Source organism: Bos indicus x Bos taurus, chromosome 19 (assembly GCF_003369695.1).
Source record: "Bos indicus x Bos taurus breed Angus x Brahman F1 hybrid chromosome 19, Bos_hybrid_MaternalHap_v2.0, whole genome shotgun sequence".
In the NCBI taxonomy this organism is placed as follows: domain Eukaryota; kingdom Metazoa; phylum Chordata; class Mammalia; order Artiodactyla; family Bovidae; genus Bos; species Bos indicus x Bos taurus.
Window position 1 is genome coordinate 56,386,766 of NC_040094.1, and position 25,871 is coordinate 56,412,636.

Genomic DNA, 25,871 nt, shown 5'->3' on the forward strand with positions numbered 1-25,871 from the left:
TGCTTCATGAAGTGGGGCTGATACTTCCTCCCGCACAGGTTAAATCTATGTAAAGATGGGTAATCTATGTAAAACACTTATCACAGTACCTGGCATTAAGTTACAGCTCAATACAGGGTAGCTATTATTAGCCATTATTATAAGAAGCTGCAGAATAAACATGGCACATCTTCCTGGAGTGCTAATTTTACTCAAGATTAGGGAGGAAAGGACTTTCTTATTACATTAAAACAAACACTGGCATAAGCTGGAGAAGAATGCAAAACTCACTTAGATTTTTGACATCAAACAAAGACCTGCCCTGCCCCTTCTAAGGTCTTGCTCACCCCCCATCCCTTGATGGATACCTGAAGGAATTCCCTGGCAGTCCAGCAGTTAGGACCCTGAGCTTTCACTGCCGAGGGCCAATGTTCAATCCCTGGCTGGGGAACTAACATTCCACAAGCCTGGAGGCCTGGCCAAAAAAAACACAAGACCCTTAACTTGAGTCAGGAAACCTGGGTTCCAACCTGACTCTACCAGTTCCTACCTTATGCCCTTAAGGCACTGAATTCCTTGGACCCTGTTTCTTACTGGTAAAATAAAGTTAATTACACCTGTATCCAGAATTGTGATAACAAATAAGATCATGTGAATGTGTCTGCCACTGTGCGGGTCAATAATAAGTTATTGATAAATGTTAGGTGATCAGGGGCCAAGGAGACAGAGCTAAAGGGACATGGTAGATGGAACAGAAGCTACTATGTCACTGCTACTAAGCCTCCCAAGTCTTTATGGAGAAAGGAGTAGGGTACTGCGTCTTTTCAGCAATAATTTCAGATGGACATTCTGCACTGTGGTCTGGGACAGGAAGGCCATGATTTGGGAATCAAGCTTTGTCTCTCCATCACATCCTCATCTCCCCTTAAGTCTTTTTTTTCCTATACCTTAGTATGTGAATTTTCCAAGATACAAGTCCACTGACAACCACCCCACACCCAGTAATATATCAACACTCTGTAAGTACTTAACTCAGGGCATCTCAAGTACTCAGGTTGCCATCTGCACTCCATGTGTGTTTTAATTAAAAAAAATGTTTTTCCTTTCATGAATGCTCATAACTTTTCCACAAGTATAGTTCTATATCCTCGGTAGTCTATAAACTACCCAATGCCTTTTTTGAAGAACCTAAATACTGAAATATTGACTTATCTTGCTAATTTACCACTCATGGTCTTGCAGAAAATTGTGAAAAAAAATGATTTTAACTGAGAAAGGTGAGGAGGGCCATATCTTGAGTATTCCTAATTTCCTTTCAACAACCCAGTATGACTCTGTCCTCTGAGAATGTATCTAAATCTTTTGGAAGTTACTTAGGAGAGACACATCAGTATAATTACTTCTGTTTTATAATTACTTTTAATATTTTAAAATGGCAATCTGGAGCAGATTGTAAGTCTAAGAATTCTGCCAGTCTAGAATGTTAGTCTAGGCAGGGGGTTTGAAATATTATAATAATGAAATATATAAAAAATTCCTTTATTGGGGAACTATATGCCAGGCACTGTTCTATTTCACTTAATCCTGTCAACTGCCAGATGACAGAGGTACTGCTATTACCTCCCCAATTTTACAGATGAGAAAATTAAGGTGAAAAGAAGTTTATCAGCTTGCCAACTTCATAAGGTTAGTAAGTGTCTATGCCCAAAATTTGGAATCGACGGCTTACACCCTTAATTACCCCTCTCTCCTCCTTCTTGCAACGCATAAGCCTCAGGGAGCTTTGAAGTTATCTGCTGCTGCTGCTGCTGTCATTTCAGTCGTGTCCGACTCTGTGTGACCCCATAGTCGGCAGCCCACCAGGCTCCGCCGTCTCTGGGATTCTCCAGGCAAGAACACTGGAGTGGGTTGCCATTTCCTTCTCCAATGCATGAAAGTGAAAAGTCAAAGTGAAGTCGCTCAGTCGTATCCGACTCCTAGCGACCCCATGGACTGCAGCCCACCAGGCTCCTCCGTCCATGGGATTTTCCAGGCAAGAGTTTAAAGCCAAACCATAGGGGCCACTAACACTTGCTTACGTTTCCAATCTTTCTCTGGGACTCCTTCACCAACTTCTTGACCAGTCCCTAAGGGGTCATGACCTTCCAGGCTTTGCAAGGAATTCCCTAATGCAGTACACTGTAGATACACTCTATATTTAGCCTTGCTTACAAGCTGCCTTGGAGTTGCCTTTAAGCTATTTAATGTGTGTGTTTCGTCTTTCCAACTAGATTGTAAACACCTAGAGGCTGTATCTTGTTCCTTCTGTATCCCTCCCAGTGCCTAGAACTAGACTGGAGACGTCCAGGGAGCTCATTAAGTGTTGTGGACGGTCTCCGGACCGTCCTCCATCCTATCTCGACTCCTCCCCTCTTTCTCGGTGAGCACTCCACTTCCCGCCCCCGGGTCCCCACCCCTGCCTCCTCTCTCCGTCCTTTCACTCCCTCTGGCCCCGCCCCGCCCTCATGCAGTCCATCCCTCCCCACCCCGCCCCGCCCTCATGCAGTCCATCCCTCCCCACCCCGCCCCTCGCCAGCGGCAGAATCTCCAGCGTCCCCTAGCGACCAGGCAGTAGCCCCTAGCAACCGCATCTCGGTTCCCTGACGACGGCGGCACGCAGCCACGTCAGCGCGCCGTGGCCCCGCCCCTCGGCGCCGGCAGGCCCCGCCTCCCCGTGCCTTTTTCGCCGCCGCTGCTGCCGCCGCCGCCGCCACCGCCACCGCCGCCACCGCCGCCGCCCGAGACTCGCGCAGCGCAGTTATGGCGGATCCCGCAGCGTCAGCGCCCGCAGCCCCGGCTCCCGCCCAGGTCCCGGACGTGCCCCCGAGCCCGGACGCAGCCCCCGCCTCGGCCCCGGCGCCGGCGTCCGCGGCGGACTCGGGCTCCGGGCCATCCTCGGACTCTGGCCCCGAAGCCGGCTCGCAGCGGTTGCTCTTCTCCCACGACCTGGTGTCGGGCCGTTACCGCGGCTCGGTGCACTTCGGGCTGGTGCGCCTCATCCACGGCGAGGACTCGGACTCGGAGGGCGAAGAGGAGGGCCGTGGGAGCTCGGGCTGCTCGGAGGCTGGGGGCGCGGGCCACGAGGAGGGCCGGGCCAGCCCGCTGCGCCGCGGCTACGTGCGCGTCCAGTGGTACCCGGAGGGCGTCAAGCAGCACGTGAAGGAGACCAAGGTGCGGCGGGCCGGCGGGCGGGGGCCGGGCCGGGGGGCCGGCGGGGGACCGAGTCGGCCGCTCGAGCCCTGGGCCGAGAGGGGAGGCGTGCAGGGCGCTGCCCGGTAGTGGTGCCACACTGCAGTGGGGCCGAGATGGGAGGACAAGCCTCCGCGGCGGGGACGCTCCGGTGCAAAGTCATTGCACCAGCCTTGGGCCACCGGGCCCCGGGCTTCTCCCACGCTAAAGACTGGCGAACTGGCAAGCCCGTGCCAGGCTGCTGCGGTGTCGGCCTTAAGATCCTGTATGTGAACCCAGTCCGGTGGGGGAACTCCTGGGGCAGGCACGCTCTCGGCTTTACACCAGAGCGGCGTTCTGCTGACCCCCAGAGCAGCTACCTACTGCATTATGCATCCAGAAAGGAAGGCCGTGCCGGTCCGTGCAGGGAGGGTTTATGGGCATTCCAAAACAAAAGATAGAGGTGAAAATCTCGGCAGACATGAAACCCCAGGAAGTTCACTGGATTGCAGAATGCGTTATCATGGGTGAAGAAAAGCAGCCCCTTGGTGTTTTAGCTTGTTGCCTGGTTTTAACTGCTGCAGGGAACTTTGAGTAAAATCATTAACAATCGGAACCCTGATATTAATAGCCCTGAGGGTGCAGGGAGGGATGTGGCAGCTACTAACTGGAATTGATGACTCTCTTAAGTACAGATGGACTCCTTGGGGGAAAAAAAAAAAATTCTATAGAACCCTGGATGGAGAGGAGCCACCCATTTGGAAACCTGAAGGATTTGTCTTACCTGAGGCCATTAAGCAAATAGCAGACTCCCCCGTTCATCATCATAAAACTTAAACCGTGAACCAGGGTTGGTTTGGTGGCTTTTCACATCTTGTTTTCCCCCAGTGTGAACTCCTATCAGTAATTCACAGACACACACGCCTCTTGTATCTTTCACCCCTATTTCATCTCCTCCTCCTCCTCTCCTTCAAGAAAACATTTCTTGGCGAGAATCAGGCCTGGACTGTTTTAGCTGCCCGGGGTGTTGAGTGGTCTGATTTCAGGGGAGGGCACTTTAGAAGTTAATCTGGGAGACGAAGGCGACCTGCACAGGATTCTGTGATGACTGGTCTGGCTGGGAAGAAGTCCCCACTCTCCGGAAGAGCCTGTGATCCATTTCCTAGTGGCAGAAGTCACCACTGATACCAGCAGGGTCTTTTTCCTAGCCAGTACATGTGCATCCACGGGCACAGAAATCCCTGCACAGGACCCCTGGCTTCCCCTCAGAAAAATACAGATCAGGCGGTAGCTTCTCTGAGTCGGAGAGAAAATGATAAGTTCACGCAAAAGTATGTGGAATAGATGACCTTTTGCTGCAGAATGCTGGTTAAAAATTACTGCCAGTATTGTTGGGAAGACAGGAGTTTTTGCCCTATGCACTGCATTTGTGTGTTGTTACACTAGCGAAGGTTGTGTCACTGGTGAAGGGTTGCCGGCATCTTTCCACTGGTTCTTAAAAAACGTTTTTTCTAACCATCTCCTCTAGAGGTTTGTGACTTCTGGGATGGAGCTCGCTGGCCTCTGCCAGGGCCTGCTGCCCGGGGACTCAGGGAGGCAGGCCCGGCTCGCTGCTGGGAGCTGCAGTGTTTCTCAGTTGTTGTTCCTGTTCGTCTCGACTTTGGTGGTTAACTTTGTTTACAGTTATGCTCAGTCTGTCTCCTCACACAATGTGTAATTCTATGAAGTTTGACTTAAAATAATCTATTTTGGAACTAAATAGAAAATAAGTTTAAGGCCCCAGGTTGGATATATCTTGAAGCTGCCCTCTTGTGACTTGCTTGGAATTCGGTGAAGTCCATCGTGGCTCCAGCGGTGATGTGTTCTTTGCTATCGTAGTTTCTGCCGCTTCTGAGCTTGGCAAAACCTCAGGGACATAGGGATCCTGGGATGGGGTGACACGTAGTGCCCATGAGTAGATGGCAGGAGCTAGTGCTTCCGTCAGGACTTGAGAATGGTTTTATTGGCGGGAAGGAAGGGAGTTTATACCTGGTAGGTAGCTCTCTGTTACCGCAAACCACAGGCACAGATGACCCTGACCAGTTCTGCTCCTGAGGTTTTGTTCCTGAGCACCCACTGGGGTGGTGGGCTGGGGCCTGGGACCGTGTGACATTATGGTTTAGGAAGACTTTCCCTCTCACTTCCCACTCCTTGTATACCCATTGAAGGGACAGTGTGCTGTGAAGACCATTAGACCGAGAGTGATTCCCACTCCATCACTAATCTGGTTATGAGACCTGAGAACCCAGTTATTGATAGGATAAAGCAGTGCCAGTCTTGGGAAACTTTTCTTTTTAAAGCTGCCACCTATTGCCATTTTATAAATAGTGTCCTTTTAATGTGAATTGTTTGGTAGGCTGTGGAGTGTTTTTTGTAGTTTTCATGTTAATATGGCAGACTGTGAGTACTCTTACTTTCTTAATTTCTTTTAAGTTTTTAATGAGCAAATTGAGAAAGAGAGATGAAGAGGACAGTCAGCAAGTCCTATCCCCTCCTGGCCACTACCGTGAAAGTTATCAACAGAAAAATAAGTCGTTCTTCTGGAAACTGCAGGATTTATGGTCTAACTCCTGAGGCTTCAAGCAGCGAAAGTTATAAGCCTCTTTAGGACTAAAAAAGAGGCACCCAGTCTGTGCTCCTTCCTTTCCTTGAGCTCCTGACCCCTTCAGTGTGATAGCTGATTTATCCACTTGAGGCTTGTCCCGTTCGGCCATGGGTCTCCTGTGTGGAGACTTCGGCCTTCCCATCAGTGGTCATCCTTTGAGTAGATTTTTGGAATGAAGCCGAGTGCTGACAGCCTCTTGCCCTTCTTGAGCGTTGGCTAAACATGGTGGGTCGTCCTGATCTCCACCTGTCGTGGTTGGACAGGCAGCCCCTGTAAGGAAGAGCGCCAGCTGCTGTTTGAGCAGCTTTAGGGCCTTCGTGTTTACACTCGTTTGCTTTCCCGTCTCTCGTGCGTTGTCTCTTGCTCTCAGTTGCCACAGTTTTCACGGTCTGTCTCTCAACGATCACCCTCCTTTTGTGAGGTGGTGTGTGTTTTTGTGTGTGTGTGTGTGGCATTCCTGGTGACAGGTCCCTCTGGAATTGGCTTTTGGGTTTATTTTTGGCTCCTACTCAGGCCAGCATTTCCACGGGGAAAGCTATTTAGGTGTAGCATCATAGCGTGTGAGGTTTGCTTGCCTCGCTGGTCCAGTGCTGGGCCCATTAAAAGCAATTGTTCTCAGTGATGTAATAGGAAGAATTTACGTAAGGTTAACCAGGGTGCAGGGCTGAGCGCATCTGATTGCATTCTATTCAGGTAGGATCACAGCGCGGTGGCATCTCACCACTATTCTGTGATTTTAATCTTTGTCCCTTGGCTTCTGGTTTCTAACTTGTAGGCCTCAGTGTCTTCCTGGCTTCTCTGTCTGGCCCTCTGCCTAACTCAAGGGCACTTTCACCCAATGAGGGACGTGTGTTTGCGTCCTGTGATTGGAAGTAAAAACCCTTGGGTGCTCTTGCTGGCTGTCACCTGCTCTGAATGACCTTGGCCTCGTCACTGCCTCCTTTTCTCTGTCTGCAATAAAATACGAGGTCTGTCTTTCTAGCCACTGAACTGAGCCTGCATAGGTGGAATAACCAGCAGCTTAGCTGGGTGGTGCCCAGAGCAACCTCTTGGCTGTTGGCAGACACTGTCCTGATGTCCATCAGACAGGGCCAGCCGCGCCCCTTCAGGAGGGCGCATCCATGTGTCGCAGGTGGTGCTCCTCCACAGGGAAGCCAGAAGGTGCGCTCTGTTTCGGTGATGTAGGCATTCCTGTTTGATGATGCTGCAGCTTATGACCTGGTGGATTATACCTTTGACTTCTTCTTTAAGCCTCGTCTATAAATACTCATGATCTTCACTCCTGTTACTTTATAAGAAAACAGTAATGGACATTTAAAGTAACACCTGGCAAAGTCTACCAGCCTCCAGGAGGGGACGGAATGAATGTGTGTATGTAGGTATATATATCTTCCAGAATCTAGGGGCATCTTTTGAAATTCCCAAAAGACAGAAAATGAGATTGTGAATTACAAGGATGGCAGAGTATTGCTTTTGTGTTTAAAGATTACATAATGCTTGTTCTTCTTCTTACTGTGTTATTATGTGCTGGACACTCGGTAAGTACTTTATGCGTTTGGCTCACTTATGTGTACAACACCCCTGGGAATTAGGTACTATTATTACTGTTTTAGAGAAGGAACCCGAGGAACAGAGTAGTTGTGTAACTTATCCAGTCACACTGATAATAGTGGAGGAACCCAAATAAAGTGGAAGTAAATATAGTTTGCCGTCACCTGAGGTTTCATAGGTCGTTAACTAGAATTGAGTACCCCCATCAAACATGAGTCACTAGCCCTGTGGTTGGCATTAATTATCCAGTCTTTTCACACTTGGATGTCCCAGTGGACTGGGAGGGAACCACAGGCGAGGAGAAAGGGCAGGGTGTTGGGATGGGTGGAAGTTGGACCAGTGGCCACAAGGGAGGCCGTCTTGGACAAGAGCAGAAGAAGTGTGGGGGAAACACCCTGTTTGCACTGCAGGCTGCTTCCAGCCTACTTTTGTCATTCATTCCCTAGCCCCTTGGTCATTATCCAAACAACTGTCAGAAGACACTTTATTTCTAGAGAACCTGTGAATACCTCTAGATGTTGAGTGAAAGAAACCTGTGCAAGTCTGATTCCCTGCCTGCAGGTAACCGGCCTTCCTGTGTTGTCTTAGACGAGGGTGATGTCAGGAAATCCAGCGTGACCTCCTGCCCAGTCTTGACCTCCTGCCCAGTCTTGCTGCCATCGTCACCCTCCCGCTGGGAATGCTGAGTCCCGAGCTGGGTTCAGGTGGGCTCCTTCAGTCCCCTCTCCCGGGCCCAGCCCCTCCCCATCAGGCTGCCTCCACTCCCCACCTGTTATTGCTTTAGGACACTGAGGTCCTCTGGTGCTTTCCCCACCCCGTGTCCCCGGCAGTCCTGCCTTTCTGTTTGTCATTTTCCTGTTCTATCAAGAGGAACTTTTTCTTTTTTATAACTTTACCCACGGGCCTCATGGACTCCGGTGGAATATCCATGGGGCCCTCGCTTTACAAAAGGGATGTGGGTGCAGTGTGCGATGTGCATTGCCATCACTACAACACTGGACCCATGACCAGTGCAGCTGACCCTGTGGTCCCCTCCGAGTTGAATTTACGGTGATTTCGGTGATGAGCGGGTTCTCTTTTAAAGAGCCTTAACCCTTGGAAGACACAATCTGTGCTCCTGTTCTGATTGAAAGAAGCTTTTCGGAGTTTGCTGCCCAGATCGGAGTGGGAAGATGCTCAAGCGGGAGAAATGGCCAGCAGGACGTTTCCAGAGTGCTTTTCGCTTTACACGATGCTGTCACTCACATTGACTAGCAGTTTGGTGTTTTTAACCGTAGCTCCTCCCTGAGGCTCCAGCGGCCCGGCGGCTGGATGCCAAGCCCTGAGAAGGACGAGGTTTTCATGCTCCTGAGCCCACAGTGGCAACTCTGACTGAGCTGGAACACACGTTCAGAATTGCTTCTCTCGCTGACATTTCTGCCAGCCTCAGGGGGCTCTGTTAGGAGCCACCTGACACGTGTGGTTGCCAACAGCGAAGAGCAAAACGCTTACTGGAATTTTTTGTAGTTCAGAATAGAACTGAATCACGTTAGTGGATGGCCCTCTGAATGTATCCACTCCAAGGTTATTTGCCCGTGTTTTGCTCTTCGGCTACTCCCTGCGGTTGAGGGTTTCGTGTCCTTCGACCCAGGCTGACTGAATGGATCTCTTGGTCCACTGGGTCTGCAGGTCCGCTGTGTTCTTCTGAAGCAGGATTGTGAAAAAGGTCTTACGATTTAAACATTGAGGCAAACCCCTGCTGTTCAGAGGGGTTCAGCTCGGCAGTAAGTCCTGGGGCAGTAAGTCCTGGGATGCGTGTCCTTTAAATCCAGTTGACTCGTTGAGGGGTTTTTGGTGTGTTTGCATATTTTGAAAGACTGAAACATCTTATTTTCTGCAGCAAGATGAAAGGAACTAGACACTGGATCACTTATGGTTTAAGTTGATGGCATAGCTATATCTGGTAAAAATTCATTCGGACTATGGCAATCTGAGCAATTTAAAAAATTCAAGATACTGAGTAGTGCTTTAAAAAAAAAAAACTGCAGTCAATCCTATTCAACAATAAAATGAAAACCCCCAGCTCCTGGAGAGATTTCCTGCAGTCTGAAGAGCGTTCTTCATTTGCATCCTGCAAGTGAGAGCTGGTCCTTCACACTCAGCAGTTCTGATGAGGTTCTTCCTCCTAGCTTTAATTTTAATCCTTTTTTGTGGGAGATGCTGCTGTGATGAGGGCTGGAGGAGCTGCCTTGACAGGCGTGTCCACGGGACTATACTTACTGGCCCCCTAAGTGCAGGTGGGAAGGAAGACAGACACACACATCTGTGTCTCGTGTGTGGCTTCCAGGAGCATCAGGACCTGACATACTCGGGGCTGAAAGCAGCTCTGACTGTTTAATTACTTGAGGGAGTTTGAGGGCCCTGAAGGCTGATGATGTCATCTTCAGGACAAGGGAGAAAAAGCGTCTCACCCTCCCCCAGCGTGCTTTGGGGGCACCCACCACCCCTGGGTGAGAAGGGCTGTTTGCCTCCATTTCCCCGTGCCCGGAGCACCCCAAAGCCTTTCTCCTTCTGGCCTCCCACTGAAGGGTGTGAACAGCTCTTCCGAAGGTCACAAAGGCCTAGGGAATTCCTGGTCATGGTACTTAGAGCTTTTTCTCAGTCCCTGCCCTGTTGACCCTCCAGCCTTGTCAGTATGGTCCATCAATCACCCTCTTAATGGAAACTCTATTCCATTGAGTTACAACTCTTCTGGCTGTAGTGAATTTTTCTCTCTCTTACCTTCTTTCCTCTTAGGAAATTTTGAAGATTCCCCTCTCCTCTGGGCTTTTCTTCAGCCTGCTGTGCTGTGTGCGGTGCTTAGTTGCTTGTCGTGTTCAACTCTGGTGCCCCTTGGACTGCAGCCCACCAGGCTCCTCTGTCCATGGGGATTCTCCAGGCAAGAATACTGGAGTGGGTTGCCATGCCCTCCTCTAGTGGATCTTCCCGAACCAGGGATCGAACCCAGGTCTCCCACAATGCAGACTGAGCCACCAGGGAAGGGCTGCTGGTACCTGCATGTTCGTCCTTACTCGCACATTCCCAGCTGCTTCCTTGATGGCTCCATCCTGTCATCTAGAACCTCCAACTTTGCGAGTGTTAACTGCCCTCTCCACCTGCAAGTCTGTGGAATTGTAAACATTTCTTTTCCCAACTTTTTATTATGAGACAGTTTTAAACAGAGAGAAGTTGAACGACTAGGCCAGTGATTACTAATTACCAGCCAGCATGAGTCAGTAGTTAACCTCGTCCTCGTGCCAAGTTTGCTTTATCTGTGTCTGTAAGAGTATGTAAATACGCTCCTCCAGAGCCCCTGGTGAGTCAGGAGCAGACATGACGCTCACCTCCAAGTACTCAAGTGTACATCTTCTAAACATCAGAACGTTTAGGATCACTTAAAATTCTCCTTTTTGGGCTCCCATTCTGACCCTTTTTCCCTGTTATAAATAATGCTGCTAGGAAAATGGGTGTACAGATATCTCTTTGAGATCCTGTTTTTCAGTTCTTTTGGGTATACACCCAGAAGTGGGATTGCTGGATCATATGGTAATTCTATTTTTACTTTCTTGAAGAGCTGCCGAACTGTTTTTCCATTGCAGCGATACCATTTTACATTCCCACCAACAGGTCACAAGGGTTCCAATTTCTCCACACCCTACATTTGTAATTCTTATTTATTTATTTTTTGATAGTAGCCATCGCGCTGAGTGTGAGATGATACCTCATTGTAGTTATGATTTGCATTTCCCTAACGATTAGATTAGCGGTGTTGGGCATCTTTTCATGTGCTTATTGATCACTTGTGTGTCTTCTTTGAAGAAACATTTATTCAGATCATCTGCCCGTCTTTGACTTGAATTGTTCTCTATTGTTATTGAGTTTTAGGAGTTCTCTCTATATTTAGGAGTTCTCTCTATATTCCCTGGTAGCTCAGTCAGTGAAGAATCTGCCTGCAATTTGGGAGACCTGGGTTCGATCCCTGGGTCAGGAAGATCCCCTGGAGAAGGAAGTGGCAACCCATTCCAGTATTCTTGCCTGGGAAATCCCATGGACAGAGGGAGCCTGGTGGGCTACAGTCCACGGTGTCGCAGAGAGTCGGACACGACTTAGCGACTAAACCACCACTGTCTGTTCTGGATGTTAGTCCTTTGTCAGATACCTGATTGCAGGTATTTTCTCCTTCGTGGGTGTTGCGCTTTACTCTCCTGGCAGTCTTTGGATGCATAAAACTGTTTTCATTTTCCTGAAGCCCCAACTGTCTGTTTTGTTTGCTTCTGTTGCCTGTGCCTTTGGTGCCAGGCCCCGACTCGTCTGTCTTCAGATCTTTGTTGGAAACGCCCCTTGCTTGCCCTGCATGTCCTCGCTCCTGCACTGGTTCCGGCTCTGACTGCCCCAGCCCGGACTGCCTCCTGGCCTCCGGACCCCTTTTCAGCCCAGCAGGTAGGCTGAGCTCCCGGGCGAGCGCCCCACCCCCAGCCTCCGGCCCTGCCTTTGCGTGTCTTCGGGGCTCCTCACCTACTCTCTGCCCCTTCACTTGAACCCCAGGTCACCTGTGCTGTTCCCTGCGTCTCACACCCCGTGTTCTCTCCGTGGGGTGCTTCTTGAGAAACAGGGCTTTCTGTGAAAGCTTACGTTCCGAATGACTCACATGGAGGAGTAACTCCTTCAATTAAAAATGGATCTAACCACCCTGTTTACCTGTGGGGCTAGGGGGAGCGGGGAGAGCATGGTAAATGATCCCCAGTCACACCTGCGAAACCCGATGGCGTGGAATCTGCTGGCTGCTGTTAACGCAGGTTCTTCTGACACAGTCAGACTGGGGTGGGCGGGCCCGAGGACCTGGAGGGGAATGTCCTCCCTGTGATGCAGAGTCTGCTGGTTGGAACTAACTACCCTTTGAGTTGGACTGACATATATAGGTGCTTAAAACCCTGTTGTTGTAGATTCAGGTTTTTAATCTACCCCGCACCCCAAGTTGTAAGTGTGTGTATATATATATACACACATAGATCTGATTTAGGGTTCTTGTCTCCCCTCTGCTTAGTCTTCTAGTAACAGTGTTAATGCCAGAGATTGGCCAAAGATGGGCCACAGGAGGGAAGGGACATTGAGTTGCCCTCGATAAGCAGGCAGTGCTTAAGGGTCCTAGTAGCAGAAAAACCTGTTTTCTTCCCCTTTACCCTTTTGCCTGGGCTTCCCTGGTACCTCAGACGGTAAAGAATCTGCCAGCCAACTCAGGAGACCTGGGTTTGATCCCTGCATTCGGGAAGATCCCCTGGAGAAGGGAATGGTAAACCACTCCAGTATTCTTGCCTGGAGAATCACATGGACAGAAGAGCCTGGCGGGCTGCAGTCCCTGGGTCTCAAAGAGTCAGACCCAACTGAGTGACTAAGCACAGACATACTCCCTTTTGCCTACTGACCGGTATTTATATGCAGCTGTCTCCAAGACGTGTCGTTGGATTTAATTTCTTTTAAGGGTGAAAATACATGACAGTTGTTATGAATAGAATGCAACCAGTCTAGGAGGAAAAGGGCTGAAATTGCCGTCTTGTGTCCAGCCCGTATCCATGGCTCGCTGGCTCTGTGCCAGGCAGCATCATGGTTGCTTTGAACGTGTCATCTTTCTCTTTCCCTAAAGTGGCAGAGACCTGGGTTTCCCAAGGGCTCAAGCAGGTGATGCCCCTCCCGTAATAGCACCAGGGACAGAGGGTGAGGACATTCAGTCTTGGTTGTGCTGTGTCGCGGGTGCCTGGAAGCAGCCACATGAAGAGAGATACCCGCCGTGGAAAAGCGTATTCAGCCTGTCCCCCATCTTTCTTTTATTCTCATCATTGTCCTATTTCATATCTGCAGTATAAACTCTCTTGAGGTTTATAGGAAAGTTGTAAGGACCACGGTATACCCTTCTCCCAGCTTCCCCCAAGGTTGACATCTTTATGTAATATGGTACATTTGTCAAAAGCAAGAACTTAGTCCTGGTTCCACACCATTAACTGAAACACACACTTGTGTTTGGATTGGTTTTCCACTCATGTCCTCCTTTTGTTCCAGGATCCAAATCTACGACTCCACAGTGCACTTAGCATAATTGCCTTTTGAATGTTGGAAAAACCGTTCTAATTGCTCTTGCTCTTTATCTAATCCACACTCCATCCTTTGCCCTAAGAGTCATTGTACTGAAGAATTTTGCTCAACAGCTTTTGATGCTGGAGAGAAGGGGTCAAGCTCTCTAGAAAGAGACAGTTGGGAGCCACACGAATCGTGGAGGGCGCCGGAGGAGAGCAGAGGGCAGCAGGGGGTGGACAGGTGAATGCAAGGGCGTGGGAGTGCAGCATCCAGGTCAGGTGTGCGGGGAAGACGCAGGCTCAGTGGCCTCTTGTCAGTCTCTGTGATCATCCCTGAAGAAAATCGGTGGGATTATTCTCTTATTTGTCTTAGATGGTAGTTTGTTTTTTGCTTTTTTCTGATTGCTCAAGTTATTTTGAGTTACTTATACACACTTAGTACACAGTTGCAAGAACATAGAAAAATTGGTTTAAGAAAAGTCACCTATAATTCCACCACTCAGGTATAACTACTGCTTATCACTGCAGTGGATGGTTATTCTAGTCTATTATCAGCGTATCAGTATTTGTTTACAAAAGTACATACCGTGCTTAATCCTGCCCCCACACCACTTAACAAACTTAAAATGGACCGTGTAAATGGACCATTTGCACATGTCCAGGGGAGTTCCAAGTTTGCAGTACTTGTGTATTTCCACCGAACAGTGGAAGCTTTAAACCCAGAGAATCGTCTTCTCTTTGCTGGTTAGTGTTCTGGAACACACCGTTCCCACGACAGGCAGTATCATCTGCGTGGAAGCCCGGTCACGTTTGTTGCTGGGCGGGCTACCCCACCTGCTTCGTTTGATGTGCACTGATTCTCTTGGGCTCGAACCTAAAGACTTACTCCCAGGTTGTATTCTATGAAGTGAATTTTTAAAATTTATTTAGTTATTTTATTTTTCGCCGCCCTGGGTCTTTTCGCTGTACGTGGGCTTTTCTCCAGTTGCAGCAAGGGGGGCTACTCGCTAGTGGCTCTGCGGGGCTTCTTGCTGCAGAGCGCGGGGCTCTAGATGCGTGGACTCGGTACTTGTGGCTCACGGGCTTCGTTGCCTCACAGCATGTGGGATCTTCCTGCATCAGAGACCAAACCCGTGTCCCCAGCATCGGCAGGCCGGATTCCTATCCACTGAGCCACCAAGATAGTCCCCAGATTGTATTTTAGAAACACCACCAGTGACAGAAACTTTGGCCACTTTTACCTTGCTTCAGCCTTGGGGTCTCAGTTCCGAACCTTCTGCGGAACCCACGGTCACGCTGGTGCGCTGTGGGCGCCTCACAGGGGCTTGTTCAGCCCTTCAGGGTCCTCTCCTCTGTTGATCGCTCATCCCATAAACTACATTCAGATGCAGTTCCCCCTGCTTTTTCTGCATTCTCTCTATTAGAATTGTCACCCATACCTTGGGGCCTTCATAGTCTCCCAAGTTGGGTGTTCAGAGGCAGATATGTTTCTTTTTGGTAACATTTTCATTTCACAAAAAATTTTTGATAACATGATTCTTAATGTCTGTAATTCCATCCGATGGATGAACCTGTTTCTCTGATCCGTCTCTTTCAACCAGCTAAATTGTTGCCAGGTTTTCAGTTTTAAATGATGGGACTGACATCTTATACTTTTTCTCTATCTTTGTCTATTTCTGTAAGTTTCTTAGGTTAAATCCCTGAATGAAATTACAGGTCAAGGGGTAGGAATACATTTTTAAGACTTGATTGACTTTACTACACTGTCCTCCCCCCAAGTGGTCTCCACTTACACTTCATCTTAGAACGCCTGTTTGCCAGCACGATGCTGAAGCCTTTTGTGACTGAGGCAGGAGCACCCGGCTAGTTGGCAGCATCTAGGGGACTAGAGCGCAAGTCAGCTGACTGTGCCCCGGTTGCCAAGAAATAAGCCCTTCTTGTGCCAGCGGTTGGCCCTGAGCTCTGCAGGCCGGGCGGGCCAGTCTGTCGTGCCTTCAGCTCACGGCGAGCATTTTCCGCAGGCAGAGGGCTGGACGAGGGGGCCGTGAGTAAGACGAGGGTGCAGGAAGTGCTCCCTGGGGCTTGGAGTCGGCATGGAGACCTGTGATGGCTCCGCGTCCACAGCTCGCCCCGTAGACAGAATCTTGGACGGTTTCTGGGACTGGACGAGATCACCCTGAGCACCACTCAGCATAGCGCTGGCTGGCAGCTGCCGCTGCCAGGGAGTCATTTAGCTCTGCTTCAGTTTCCTGGTCATGTTTGGGAGCCCACACAGTAAATATGATTGCAGGTCCAAGGGGGGATATTGCTAATTAGCTTGTCTGCCCTTTAAATTGAAATCTTAATGCTCCTGTGTGTGTGTTTAAATAGATAATATATGCAGATGGAACAACATTCAAAAGGCTTAAAGAGGATGTCATGAAATGTTTGTTTCCTTTCTAACATTTCTTCTCCCCAGAGACCATCACTATGACCAGACTTAGTCTGTTCTAAGCATATATATTTAACAAGACTAGGCATATATTAACACCCCGCTGAGAATGTCTCTGTGATGGTTCTGCAGCAAGACTGAATTAATTAGATTTTTTTTTTCTTTTTTCAATATGTATTTATTTGGCTATGTGGGGTCTTAGTGGGGTCTTAGTTGCAGCATTTGGATAAAAAAGTTACCTGACCAGGGATTGAACCCAGGCCCCCTACATTGGGAGCGTGGAATCTTAGCCACTGGACCACCTAAGGTCTACTGGAGGTCCCTAATTAGATTTTTAAAACTATTTGCTACTTTTTTTCTCCCTGCTCCTGCGTTTTATTGAGATTCGATTGATGTGCAGCTTTGTATAAGTTGAAGGTATACAGCATAATGGTTTGAGTTAAATATATCATGACATGATGACCAGAATAAATTTAGTGAATATCCATAGTCTCATAGATACAAAATAAAACAAGAAAATTCTTTTCCTTGTGGTGAGAACCCTTAGGATTCACTCTCAACTCTCATATATAACATACGGCGTGTTAATCCCATCTGTCACGGTGTACATCACGTCCACAGTACTTACTTTTAACTGGAAGTTTGTACCTTTGACCGCCTTCCTCCAGTCCCCTCCGGGTTGCCCCTGGGAACCGCAGACCTGACCTGTGTCTGTGCGAGTGTGTCTTTGAGGTGTGTTGCCCCTGGGAACCGCAGACCTGACCTGTGTCTGTGCGAGTGTGTCTTTGAGGTGTGTTGCCCCTGGGAACCGCAGACCTGACCTGTGTCTGTGCGAGTGTGTCTTTGAGGTGTGTTTCACCTGCGGCGCTGTTCCTGGTGCACAGCGTGCTGCTTCAGTATTTTTGTACATTTCAAAACGGTCTCCGCTGTTCTCTGCCTGTTCTGACTGCACGTGTGTATATTGTCCTCCGCCTCCCCCCCTTTTTTTAATACCATGGCTTTCTGGACAGCTGTCTGCACTCGCCAGGTCATACTCCAGGCCGGCCTGGGTGGGCTTTGCCCTCTCTGTTAGCTTTGCGACGTTGAGTGATGCACTTAGAGTGTCCCGTCCCTGGCCTGTCCTTCCCCACTTTCTCCTCTCTGCGCGGGCAGTGTGCCATGTTGAGTTGGGTACCACATAGGGAGAGACCACTGTGCTGTTGGGGGCAGCAGGACCAGCGTTTATTTTCTCTTGGCACCTGCCCCCAAGCCCTCTGTCTAGGGTCTTCTCAGTAGCCAGAGGTGCCACTGATGTGAGTGGGGGCTGTTGGCGGTCCTTGAATCAAAAGACCCGTGGTGGAGCCCAGGATGGGTGGGTGCGGAGCGGGGAGGGGAATGGCAGTTGTGGTTTGGTTTGTTCGTTTGTTTTCAAGTTTAAACGAAAAAGCATTCCCAGAAACTTCCTAGTGCCTTTTGTGCCCACTCTTGGCATTTTGCTCACGAGGCGTGAAGGTTCAGGCTGGGGCCACCCCAGAAATCCTTCCAGAAGCCAAGGCTAAATAAACTCTTGAGGGGACCCTCCACAGCCCCAGAGCAGACTGTGCCATGGGCAGTGGGCTGCTTGCTTTCTCCAGGGCAGGCGTGAACCTAGCGCTCAGACTCTCTTCCCTGTGGCTCCAGTGAGACACTTCCCAGGTGGCGCAGCTCACAGAAGCACTGGGACTGTGTCCTTGGCAGTAGTTCCCAAGGTTGGCGTGTGTTTCCTCCATAGAGGGGCTTCCAGCTTCCCCGCCTCCCATGGACACTCACACCTTAGGTTCCCCTTTTCTGTGTTGGTGACCCTGGACCATAAGGGCGTGATCAGTGCAGGTAGGTCTTCGGCTGAGGCCCGGAGATGGTTGATATTGGCTGCATCCCATGTTTTAGGGTGTCGAGGTCCATGGTAGCAGGGAAGGGACTGGAGGGGGTGATTAGATCTGGTTTGACTCCTTAATTTTGTAATCGGGGAACTAAGACCCCGAGGGGCTAAGTGGTTGAGATTAAGGTTGATGGAAGCTACAAATGAACCCCGACACTAAGCCTTAGGACAGAGGAGTCCACGGGAGGCGCCCATCTAATTCTGAGTAGAAGTCGAGGGGGTCAGTGGTGTTGATTTTAGTTTTCTGGTGATTTTAATTGTAGTGGAGACAGTTTCTGGTTTTTGACTTGGAAAAGAAAATCTATAGTACAGAGGATTTAGGGGATTTACACCATGACTCAAGAGACATATTCCAAGAAAACTTTCTACTCAAGAACATACAACCAGGCAGCTTAACCTGAGCTTGGGGGAAAAAAAACAGCAACAGCCACCAGCTTTATTGAGATATAACTCATATGCCCACGTGGCACTAGTGGTAAAGAACCCGCCTGCCAATGCAGGAGACATAAGAGATGTGGGTTTGATCCCTGGGTTGGAAAGATCCCCTGGAGGAAGGCATGGCAACCCACTCCAGTATTCTTGCCTGGAGAATCCCATGGACAGAGAAGCCTGGCGGGCTGCAGTCCACGGGGTCGCAGGGAGTTGGATATGATGAAGCAAGCGACTTAGCTCACATACCATAAAATTCACTCTCTTAAGGAAGACAGTTCAAATGGTTGTTAGTATATTCAGAGGTTTGTACACCCACCATTACGGTCTAAATTTAGAACACTTTGATTACCCCCCAAGAAAGAAACCCTAAACCCATCAGCAGTTACACCACATCCCCCACTCCTATCAACCGATGGGAGTAAGCACTTTGTGTCGTCCTGGGTTTGCTTGTTCTGCACGTTTCCTATAGTTGGGAACATGAAGAGTCGGCCTCCTATGTCTCTGTGGCCCTCTGTGTCTGACTGCTCTCCCTTAGCCTGTTTCCGAATTTCCTTCACGTTGTAGCATATGACAGTGCGTGCGTGCTCAGTCACGTCTGACTCTTGACAACCCCATGGGCTGCAGCCTGCCAGGCTTCTCTGTCCGTGGGATTCTCCAGGCGGGAATACTAAGAGTGGGTTGCCATTTCCTTCTCCAGGGGGTCTTCCTGACGTAGGGATCAAACCCACATCTCCTGCACTGGCAGGCAGATTCCTTAGCACTGAGCCACCGGAAACAGCACAGAGCAGTGCTTCATTCCTATTTACAGCCAGGTAGTCATCCACTGTGGGCTTCCCTGGTGGCTTGTTTTTATCAGTCTTTGGATGATAGCCATCCTGGTGGGTGTGCAGTGGTATCACATTATGATGCCATGTGCATTATGACTAATGATGCTGAGTGTCTTTTCATCTCCTTGATCGCCATAGATGTATTTTCTTGGGAGACATGTCTATTGAGATACATCCTTTGCCCGTTTTTTAGATCGGGTGATGTGTTGACTTGCCTCTGAGACCCTGCATTTGGGTCTTGTCTATCCTTTAGACCCTGGCAGGTGGGCCCTGTCTGTGTCCCTGGGGTCTGTGCGAGGTGTCTTGCTTTACACTGGGATCTAACTCCCTTTCCTGTTATAGCTTTAGGGGATTTGAGACCCTTATTAAAGGGTCTCAAAGACCTTTAGGTTCTACATCTTTCTAAGAACAAAGTTCTGATTGTTGTACCTCTGACGCTGCACAGTCACTCTAGAATGAGAATGAGGTTGTTGAATGGGGCTTCTTGGACAGCGGGGCAACCTTGCACATACGTTCCAGTTGCTTAAAATATGCATGGTATGCCATTTACAATTGAAGGTTTTCAAAGGCATAGACTGTATCATCTTTTTTCCTCCTTGACTCTCTCATAGTACAGATTGTAATATTTCTTATGCGGTAGGTGATGAAATGGGGTTCTCTGGGTAAAGAATCCATCTGCCAATTCAGGAGACGCAGGTTTGATCCCTGCATTGGGAAGATCTCCTGGAGAAGGAAATGGCAGCCCACTCCAGTCTTCTTGCCTGGAGAATGCCATGGACAGAGGAGTCTGGTGGGCTACAGTCCCTGGGGTCACAAAGAGTTGGACACGACTGAGCGACTAAACAGTAACAACAGTGGGGATGAAGTGCTCGTTGCTTGACATGAGTGTGCTTTGGTCACCGTCGTTTCTGGAGCCGTTTGGCAGGTGGCCGTGCTGAGACGGTGCAAGGATGCCTGTGTGTGACGCGGGGCTTTGTCTGCGAGGCCCTGGGCTTTCCGAGTGTGTCTTGGCTGCCGCCGCTTCACAGATCCACCCTCCTCAAGCAGCATGGCCAGCTGCCGAGGGGCACATGTGCTGCTATTCATGCCCTGCGACTTTCTCAGTGGTTGTTTTGAGGTTAGCATGTAAGAGTCTGGTCTCATTTTGTAAGTGTGTGAAGTGTTTTTTCCCCGTGCCTGTTGCCTGACAATGACCGCAGGTCCCTCCCTCCCAGAGCCCAGCTTTGTCCTGTATCAGTCCTGATTGGAAATCACAGCCATCTATGGAATTTAAAGTTTCTTTGACCTTTGAAACAAAAGCCATTTGTAGGAGCAGACAGGTGGCCCTTTGAGAGCATTGACGGAGTTTGGAGTGGAGTTGTGCTTCTCTTCCTGTCCCCCATCTCAAATCTTGGAGTTGCCATTACTGGAAGAGCCCGTCAGACGCCTGATGTCTAGCAGATAGTGTGCGCGTACTTGTAGCCGAGTGTCGAAACCGAAGATTTCTCATTTGAGTTGGTGATTTCTTGTTTTTGCTGACATGTTAGCATCTCTCCCATCTGCACACATGTCCCGTTGTTGTTGTCGTCGTTCAGTCGCTAAGGCGTGTCTGACTCTGTGACCCCACGAACTGCAGCACGCCGGGTCTCCCTGTCCTTCACTCTCTCCCAGAGTTTGCTCAACCTTGTGTCCGTTGAGTCGGTGATGCCATCTAACCATCTCATCCTCTGTCACCCTCTTCTCCTCCTGCCCTCAATCTTTTCTAGCATCAGGGTCCTTTCCAATGAGTCAGTTCTTTGCATCAGGTGGCCAAAGTATTGGAGCTTCAACTTCAGCATCAGTCCTTCCAATGAATATTCAGGGTTCATTTCTTTAGGACTATAAAAGTGAAAGTGTTAGTCACTCAGTTGTGTCCAACTCTTTGAGACCCCATGGACTGTAGCTTGCCAGGCTCTTCTGTCCATGAAATTCTCCAGGCAATAATACTGGAGTGAGTAGCCATTCCCTTCTCCAGGAGATCTTCTCAGCCCAGGGATCAACCCTGGGCCTCCCCCATTGCAGGCAGACTGTTTACCATCTGAACCACCAGGAAGGCCCTTTAGGGCTGTGGTTGTGTGTAAATACTTCACAGAGTTCAAGTTCAGGAGCTCTGGTTGACGTAGGGTGCTTGGGTTCACACGGGTGATTGAACACATTCATTTATTTCCGCTTCCTCCAGAAACCCTTCTAAAATGACAGGAAAGGAATTTTTAAAATGTCTAAACCCACGAGGACCGAGAATAGGAGAGAAGACGATAGACAGGAGGCTTTGAGCTGTGGAACGTGGTCGGTGGAAGGCGGCAGAGCAGGAGCTGAAGTGTTGGTGCCGCAGCGACCTGCCCGGGGGAGCGGTATGGAAGCCTGGGGTCCCTCAGTGCCGGGACTCCGTCTGGGCCTGAAGATGGGGCGATTCGCTGAGAGTCTCCGTGGGAGGAAATGCATTTCCCTGAGTTACCTGTCTGCTTGTACCAACCAGAGAATACTTATCTCCTCTGCCCACAAGAGCAGAGGCTGATGCTCTGGAGAAATCCTCAAACCAGACACTCTGGACGAGGCACCTCAGGTGGAGCAAAGTGGGCAGCCAAACCCTGAGAGGGGATTCAGGGAAGTCTGTCCAGTTGAGGGGAAATCCCAAAGCCTGAGTCCAGGCAGGGCCCGGGATTGGAGGACTCCCCTCTGGAAGAAGAAACGGTGTCAGAGACAGACCTGTGGTTGCTAGCGTTGGGCAGGCCCTCAAAGCAGAAGCTGGATGCTTCAGCTAATACGCTCAGTGTGAGTCCAGAGGCTTGCTTGTGTGCACAAAGCTTCCATCATCTTTTTATTGCCTCAGCTTTCCAATTTTTTTATTTTGAAATAAAGGTAGATTCCTAAGAAGTTGCAAAAAATGGTCCAGAGAGGCGCCCTGCACCTTCACCCAGGTTGCCCCGGCGGTCACACCGTACGTAACCCGGACAAAACCAGGAAGTTGACATGTCCCGGATGCTTGTGTATGTAGCTTCACGTAACCACCACAGCGGTCAAAGTACAGGCCTGTTCCATCATCACAAAGAATTCCCTGATGACTCATTTAAAAATAGGGATGGACAGCAAGGATCACTGCCTGTTTCCCAACCCTTCGTGGCCAGAACAAGCAAAGACAATGATATATCAGAGGAAACAGCTGATAACTGCAAACAGAAAAACCCTCAAAACACATAGCGAATAGCCTCAGAGAAATAAGAGTCAGGATTTTGTCAATGAAATAAAACAGGATGCTATAAAAGTCAGAAGAGGAAATAATTCTTAGAAATTAAAAACACAACATTAGAAGGAAAAAAAGCATTGACAAAGACTCCCAGGAAATAGATTATCTGACATCTAGGCAATCTAAAGAGAGGGAAAACAAAGGGCAGAAATGTATCAAAGAAATGAGAAATGTTTCCAGAATTGATGATCACAAGGTTCCAGGGTGGTGAATGGGAAAAGTCCTAACTGGCACATTCGTATAATTCCAGAACACTGGGGATAAAGCTTCCAAAGCGACCAAACAGTCACTAAACAAGTCTGGGAATGAAGATGCATCGAGTTCTCAACTTGATGGGAAGCCAGAAGGCCATGGAGTAGATTTCCAGTGTGACGTGGTAGATTAAGCTAGTGCACAATAGAACCACTCTTAAGTGCGATCATTTAGAAGTGCTATGTGAAATACAACAAAGATGTTAAATATAACTGAACAAATGAGAAAGAAATGAAATAACAAGACACAGAATCAAAGAGGGAACCTAAAACCAGAGGAGGCTGCTAGTGTCCTGGCAGCTCTGGTGGAGGGGGGTGTGTGTGTGTGTGTTGCTCAGTCGCATCCGACTCTTTGAGACCCCATGGACCATAGCCTGCCAGGTTACTCTGTCCATGGAATTTTTCCAGGCAAGGATACTGGCGTTGCGTTGCCATTTCCTCAGTCAGTTCAGTTCAGTTGCTTAGTAGTGTCTGACTGACTCTTTGTGACCCCATGGACTGCAGCACACCAGGCTTCCCTGTCCATCACCAACTCCCAACTTGCTCAAACTCATGTCCATCAAATTGGTGACACCATCCAACCATCTCATCCTCTGTCATCCCCTTCTCCTGCTTTCAGTCTTTCCCAGCATCAGGGTCTTTTCCAGTGACTCAGTTCTTCACATCAGGTGGCCAAAATATTGGAGCTTCAGCATCAGGCCTTCCAATGAATATTCAGGGTTGATTTCCTTCAGGATTGACTTGTTTGATTGCCTTCCTGTCCAAGGAACTCTTGAGAGTCTTCTCCAGCACCACAGTTCAAAAGCATCAGTATCTTCAGTGCTCAGATTTCTTTATGATCCAACTTTCACATCTGTACATGACTACTGGAAAAGCCATAGCTTTGACTTGTAGGGACCTTCATTGGCAGTTCCTACTCTAGGGGACCTTCCTTACCCAGAGATTGAACCCACATCTCCTGTGTCTCCTGCATTGCAGGCAGATTCTTTACCCATGAGCCATCAGGAAAGCCCCGGGGATATTTACTGGGCTCTGAAACAGGCCCAACAATAATATAACTTGGGATTCTTTTAAAAACATATAGAATTGAAATAGAAATCCCCATTAAAGGGCTATTAACTGGTAAAACGGGAAAAAACAGACATGAGAAAATCTCCCCCATGGAGCCAGAGAAATGATGAAGAAGTTTATCACTATCCTGCACTCAGGTGCTGGGGGAAGTCTCCTGTGAGCGATCAAAACATCTTGAGTTTGAGGTCTGTATTATAATCCCTATGTGTTTTAGGAATCCCCAAGCCAGCACCAGGCTGGTGATACTCCTGGAGCCACTTGCAGAAAGAAAAGCAAAAAGTTTGTAGAATGACCCTTGCACAGCTCAGGCCACCTGGAATCCTACAATTTCTACAAATTACGAGCCCGTGCCAATAAATTATTAAACATATAGAAATCATAAGCAAGAATCAGGTGTCACAACAAAACAGGAGGATTTCCAACATTTTACAACTTCAGATGATAGAGATCTTAATATAATGTTTAAGGTGATCGGAGGGTTAAAGAAAGATTAGAAATCAAGAACAGAATAGGATACAGTACATTTAAAGAAGCTGTTTTTTTTTAAGGACCACATACAATCTCTACGATAAAAACTCTAGCCGTTGCATATAAAACCCAATAGAGATGTTAACCGGCAAAATAGACACATCCCAGGAGAGAATTATGCATGAGCCAGAAAAGAGATCTGAAGAAGTTACGTAGACTTAGCACAGAGATCCAGAGAGATGGTGCAGAGGGGAGGGCGTGAGGAGGACCCAGGCCGGCTCTGGTGGAGTACCCAGAGGGCTCGGGCGCATCTTAAAAGCAGCTTGAGAGGAAAACAGAGATTGCTCCCAAGGCTCAACAGTGAAGCCCAGCAAGTGTCTACATAGTAATAGGGAGGTCAGACCACGGTGGAAGAAAATCTTCACGAGGACGATAAGACCAGCATATCATTCTATCGCGAGAACAGAGCACAGGTACTGGGTGGGAGCGAGGTTCAGGAGAGAGGGGACGTGTGTATGCCTGCGGCCGATTCGTGTTGGTGTACGGCAGAAACCAACACAACATTGTAAAGCAACTATCCTCCAGTTAAAAATAAATTAACTTTTAAAATATATAAGCATTTTCACAGAAATAGAAACCCAAGTTTATTCACTCACAGACTCTTCACGGACTTGAGGAAGAAGGAAACTAAACCCAGGTCAGAGACAGCAAAAACTTGTGGTCAAGCTGAATCGTGGCCAGCGTGTAAAACTGGAGTCGTTACTGACTTGAGGAGGGTTAGAAACTAAAATGCTGACAAACGGTCAGTGGAGATGAGGGAGAGGGTCATGGGAGTCAACATGAAGATCTTTGAACTGTTAGGGAAGAGTGGGAGGGCAGCTGGTTTCCTCTAGACTTTCTGAGTCAGTTGGACACATTAAAACGTTCACGGTAGAAACAGGATTGAAAGGTTTCAAGCCAATAGAGGGAGAATGTTCAGCATTATAAAAACTAGGTCATTTCACTGGAAAAAAAGAGGAAAGAAAAAGTGTGGTAGACAGAAAGACAGGTAATGGAAGGAAATGGAAGGAAATCCACACGGATCACAGTGAATAATCGGAGCAACAGCGCCAGGTAACACTAGAGGCCCTCAGTTTGGACGAGCAGAGCCCTCGACGCTCTGTGAGAGCATCACAACCAGCCAGTCGCCTGGCAGACGTTTCTGCCCGGCCCGCGAGGACTGGAGGCACGTGCTCCCGCGGACCTTCCTCCGGAAGCTGGTGGGAGGTGGGCTGCACCTAGACCAGGGGGTGTCCTGGGATCCAGGCCATGAGATCCCACCCAGGCAGGCATTGCAGAGGGGCTGGAGGCTGCAGGAGAGAGAGGGGCAAGACCAGAGCCGTCCTGTTAGACCGGGCCCCCCAGGGTGGGGTGGAGGGCTGACCCCTGGGCCGGGCCAACGACCGCAGTCCACGTGTGACGGGACCCTGCCCTTGAGCAGCGGCTGTTCTAGTTGGAGGAGCAACTCACATGTTCAGAGGTGGCAGCCATCAGAGGGTCTCTCACTGGCCATGCATGACATTTATGAGGCTGAAGCCGAGCCCTGCAGCCTGCCCGAGCTGGCACAAGGCTCGGCTGGCCTGTAGGACGCCAGCCTCGTAGAGGTGGCCAGACCGGAGGCGCCGCCCTGCTTACCTTACAGGCCGCACTCTTGAGAGCCTCCCTGGGCAGCTCCTATCAGACCTGTCTTCGAAATGTTAAAGAGAGGCCCTTCCCCAGCCGATGT

At 49.2% G+C, this 25,871-nt stretch overlaps 1 protein-coding gene across 2 annotated transcripts in view; it reads left to right on the top strand.

The window, feature by feature from the left end:
* Positions 1–2,699: 2,699 nt before the first annotated feature.
* Positions 2,700–25,871, top strand: part of UBE2O (ubiquitin conjugating enzyme E2 O) — a 49,199-nt gene continuing 26,027 nt past the window's right edge. Inside the window, exon 1 of one of the 2 annotated variants that reach the window (XM_027518612.1) lies at positions 2,700–3,189. In XM_027518612.1, the coding sequence (XP_027374413.1) occupies positions 2,779–3,189 (411 nt within the window). In that variant the 5' untranslated portion in view covers positions 2,700–2,778. The remainder of the gene's footprint in view (positions 3,190–25,871) is intronic. The other variant, XM_027518613.1, reaches the window with a different exon arrangement.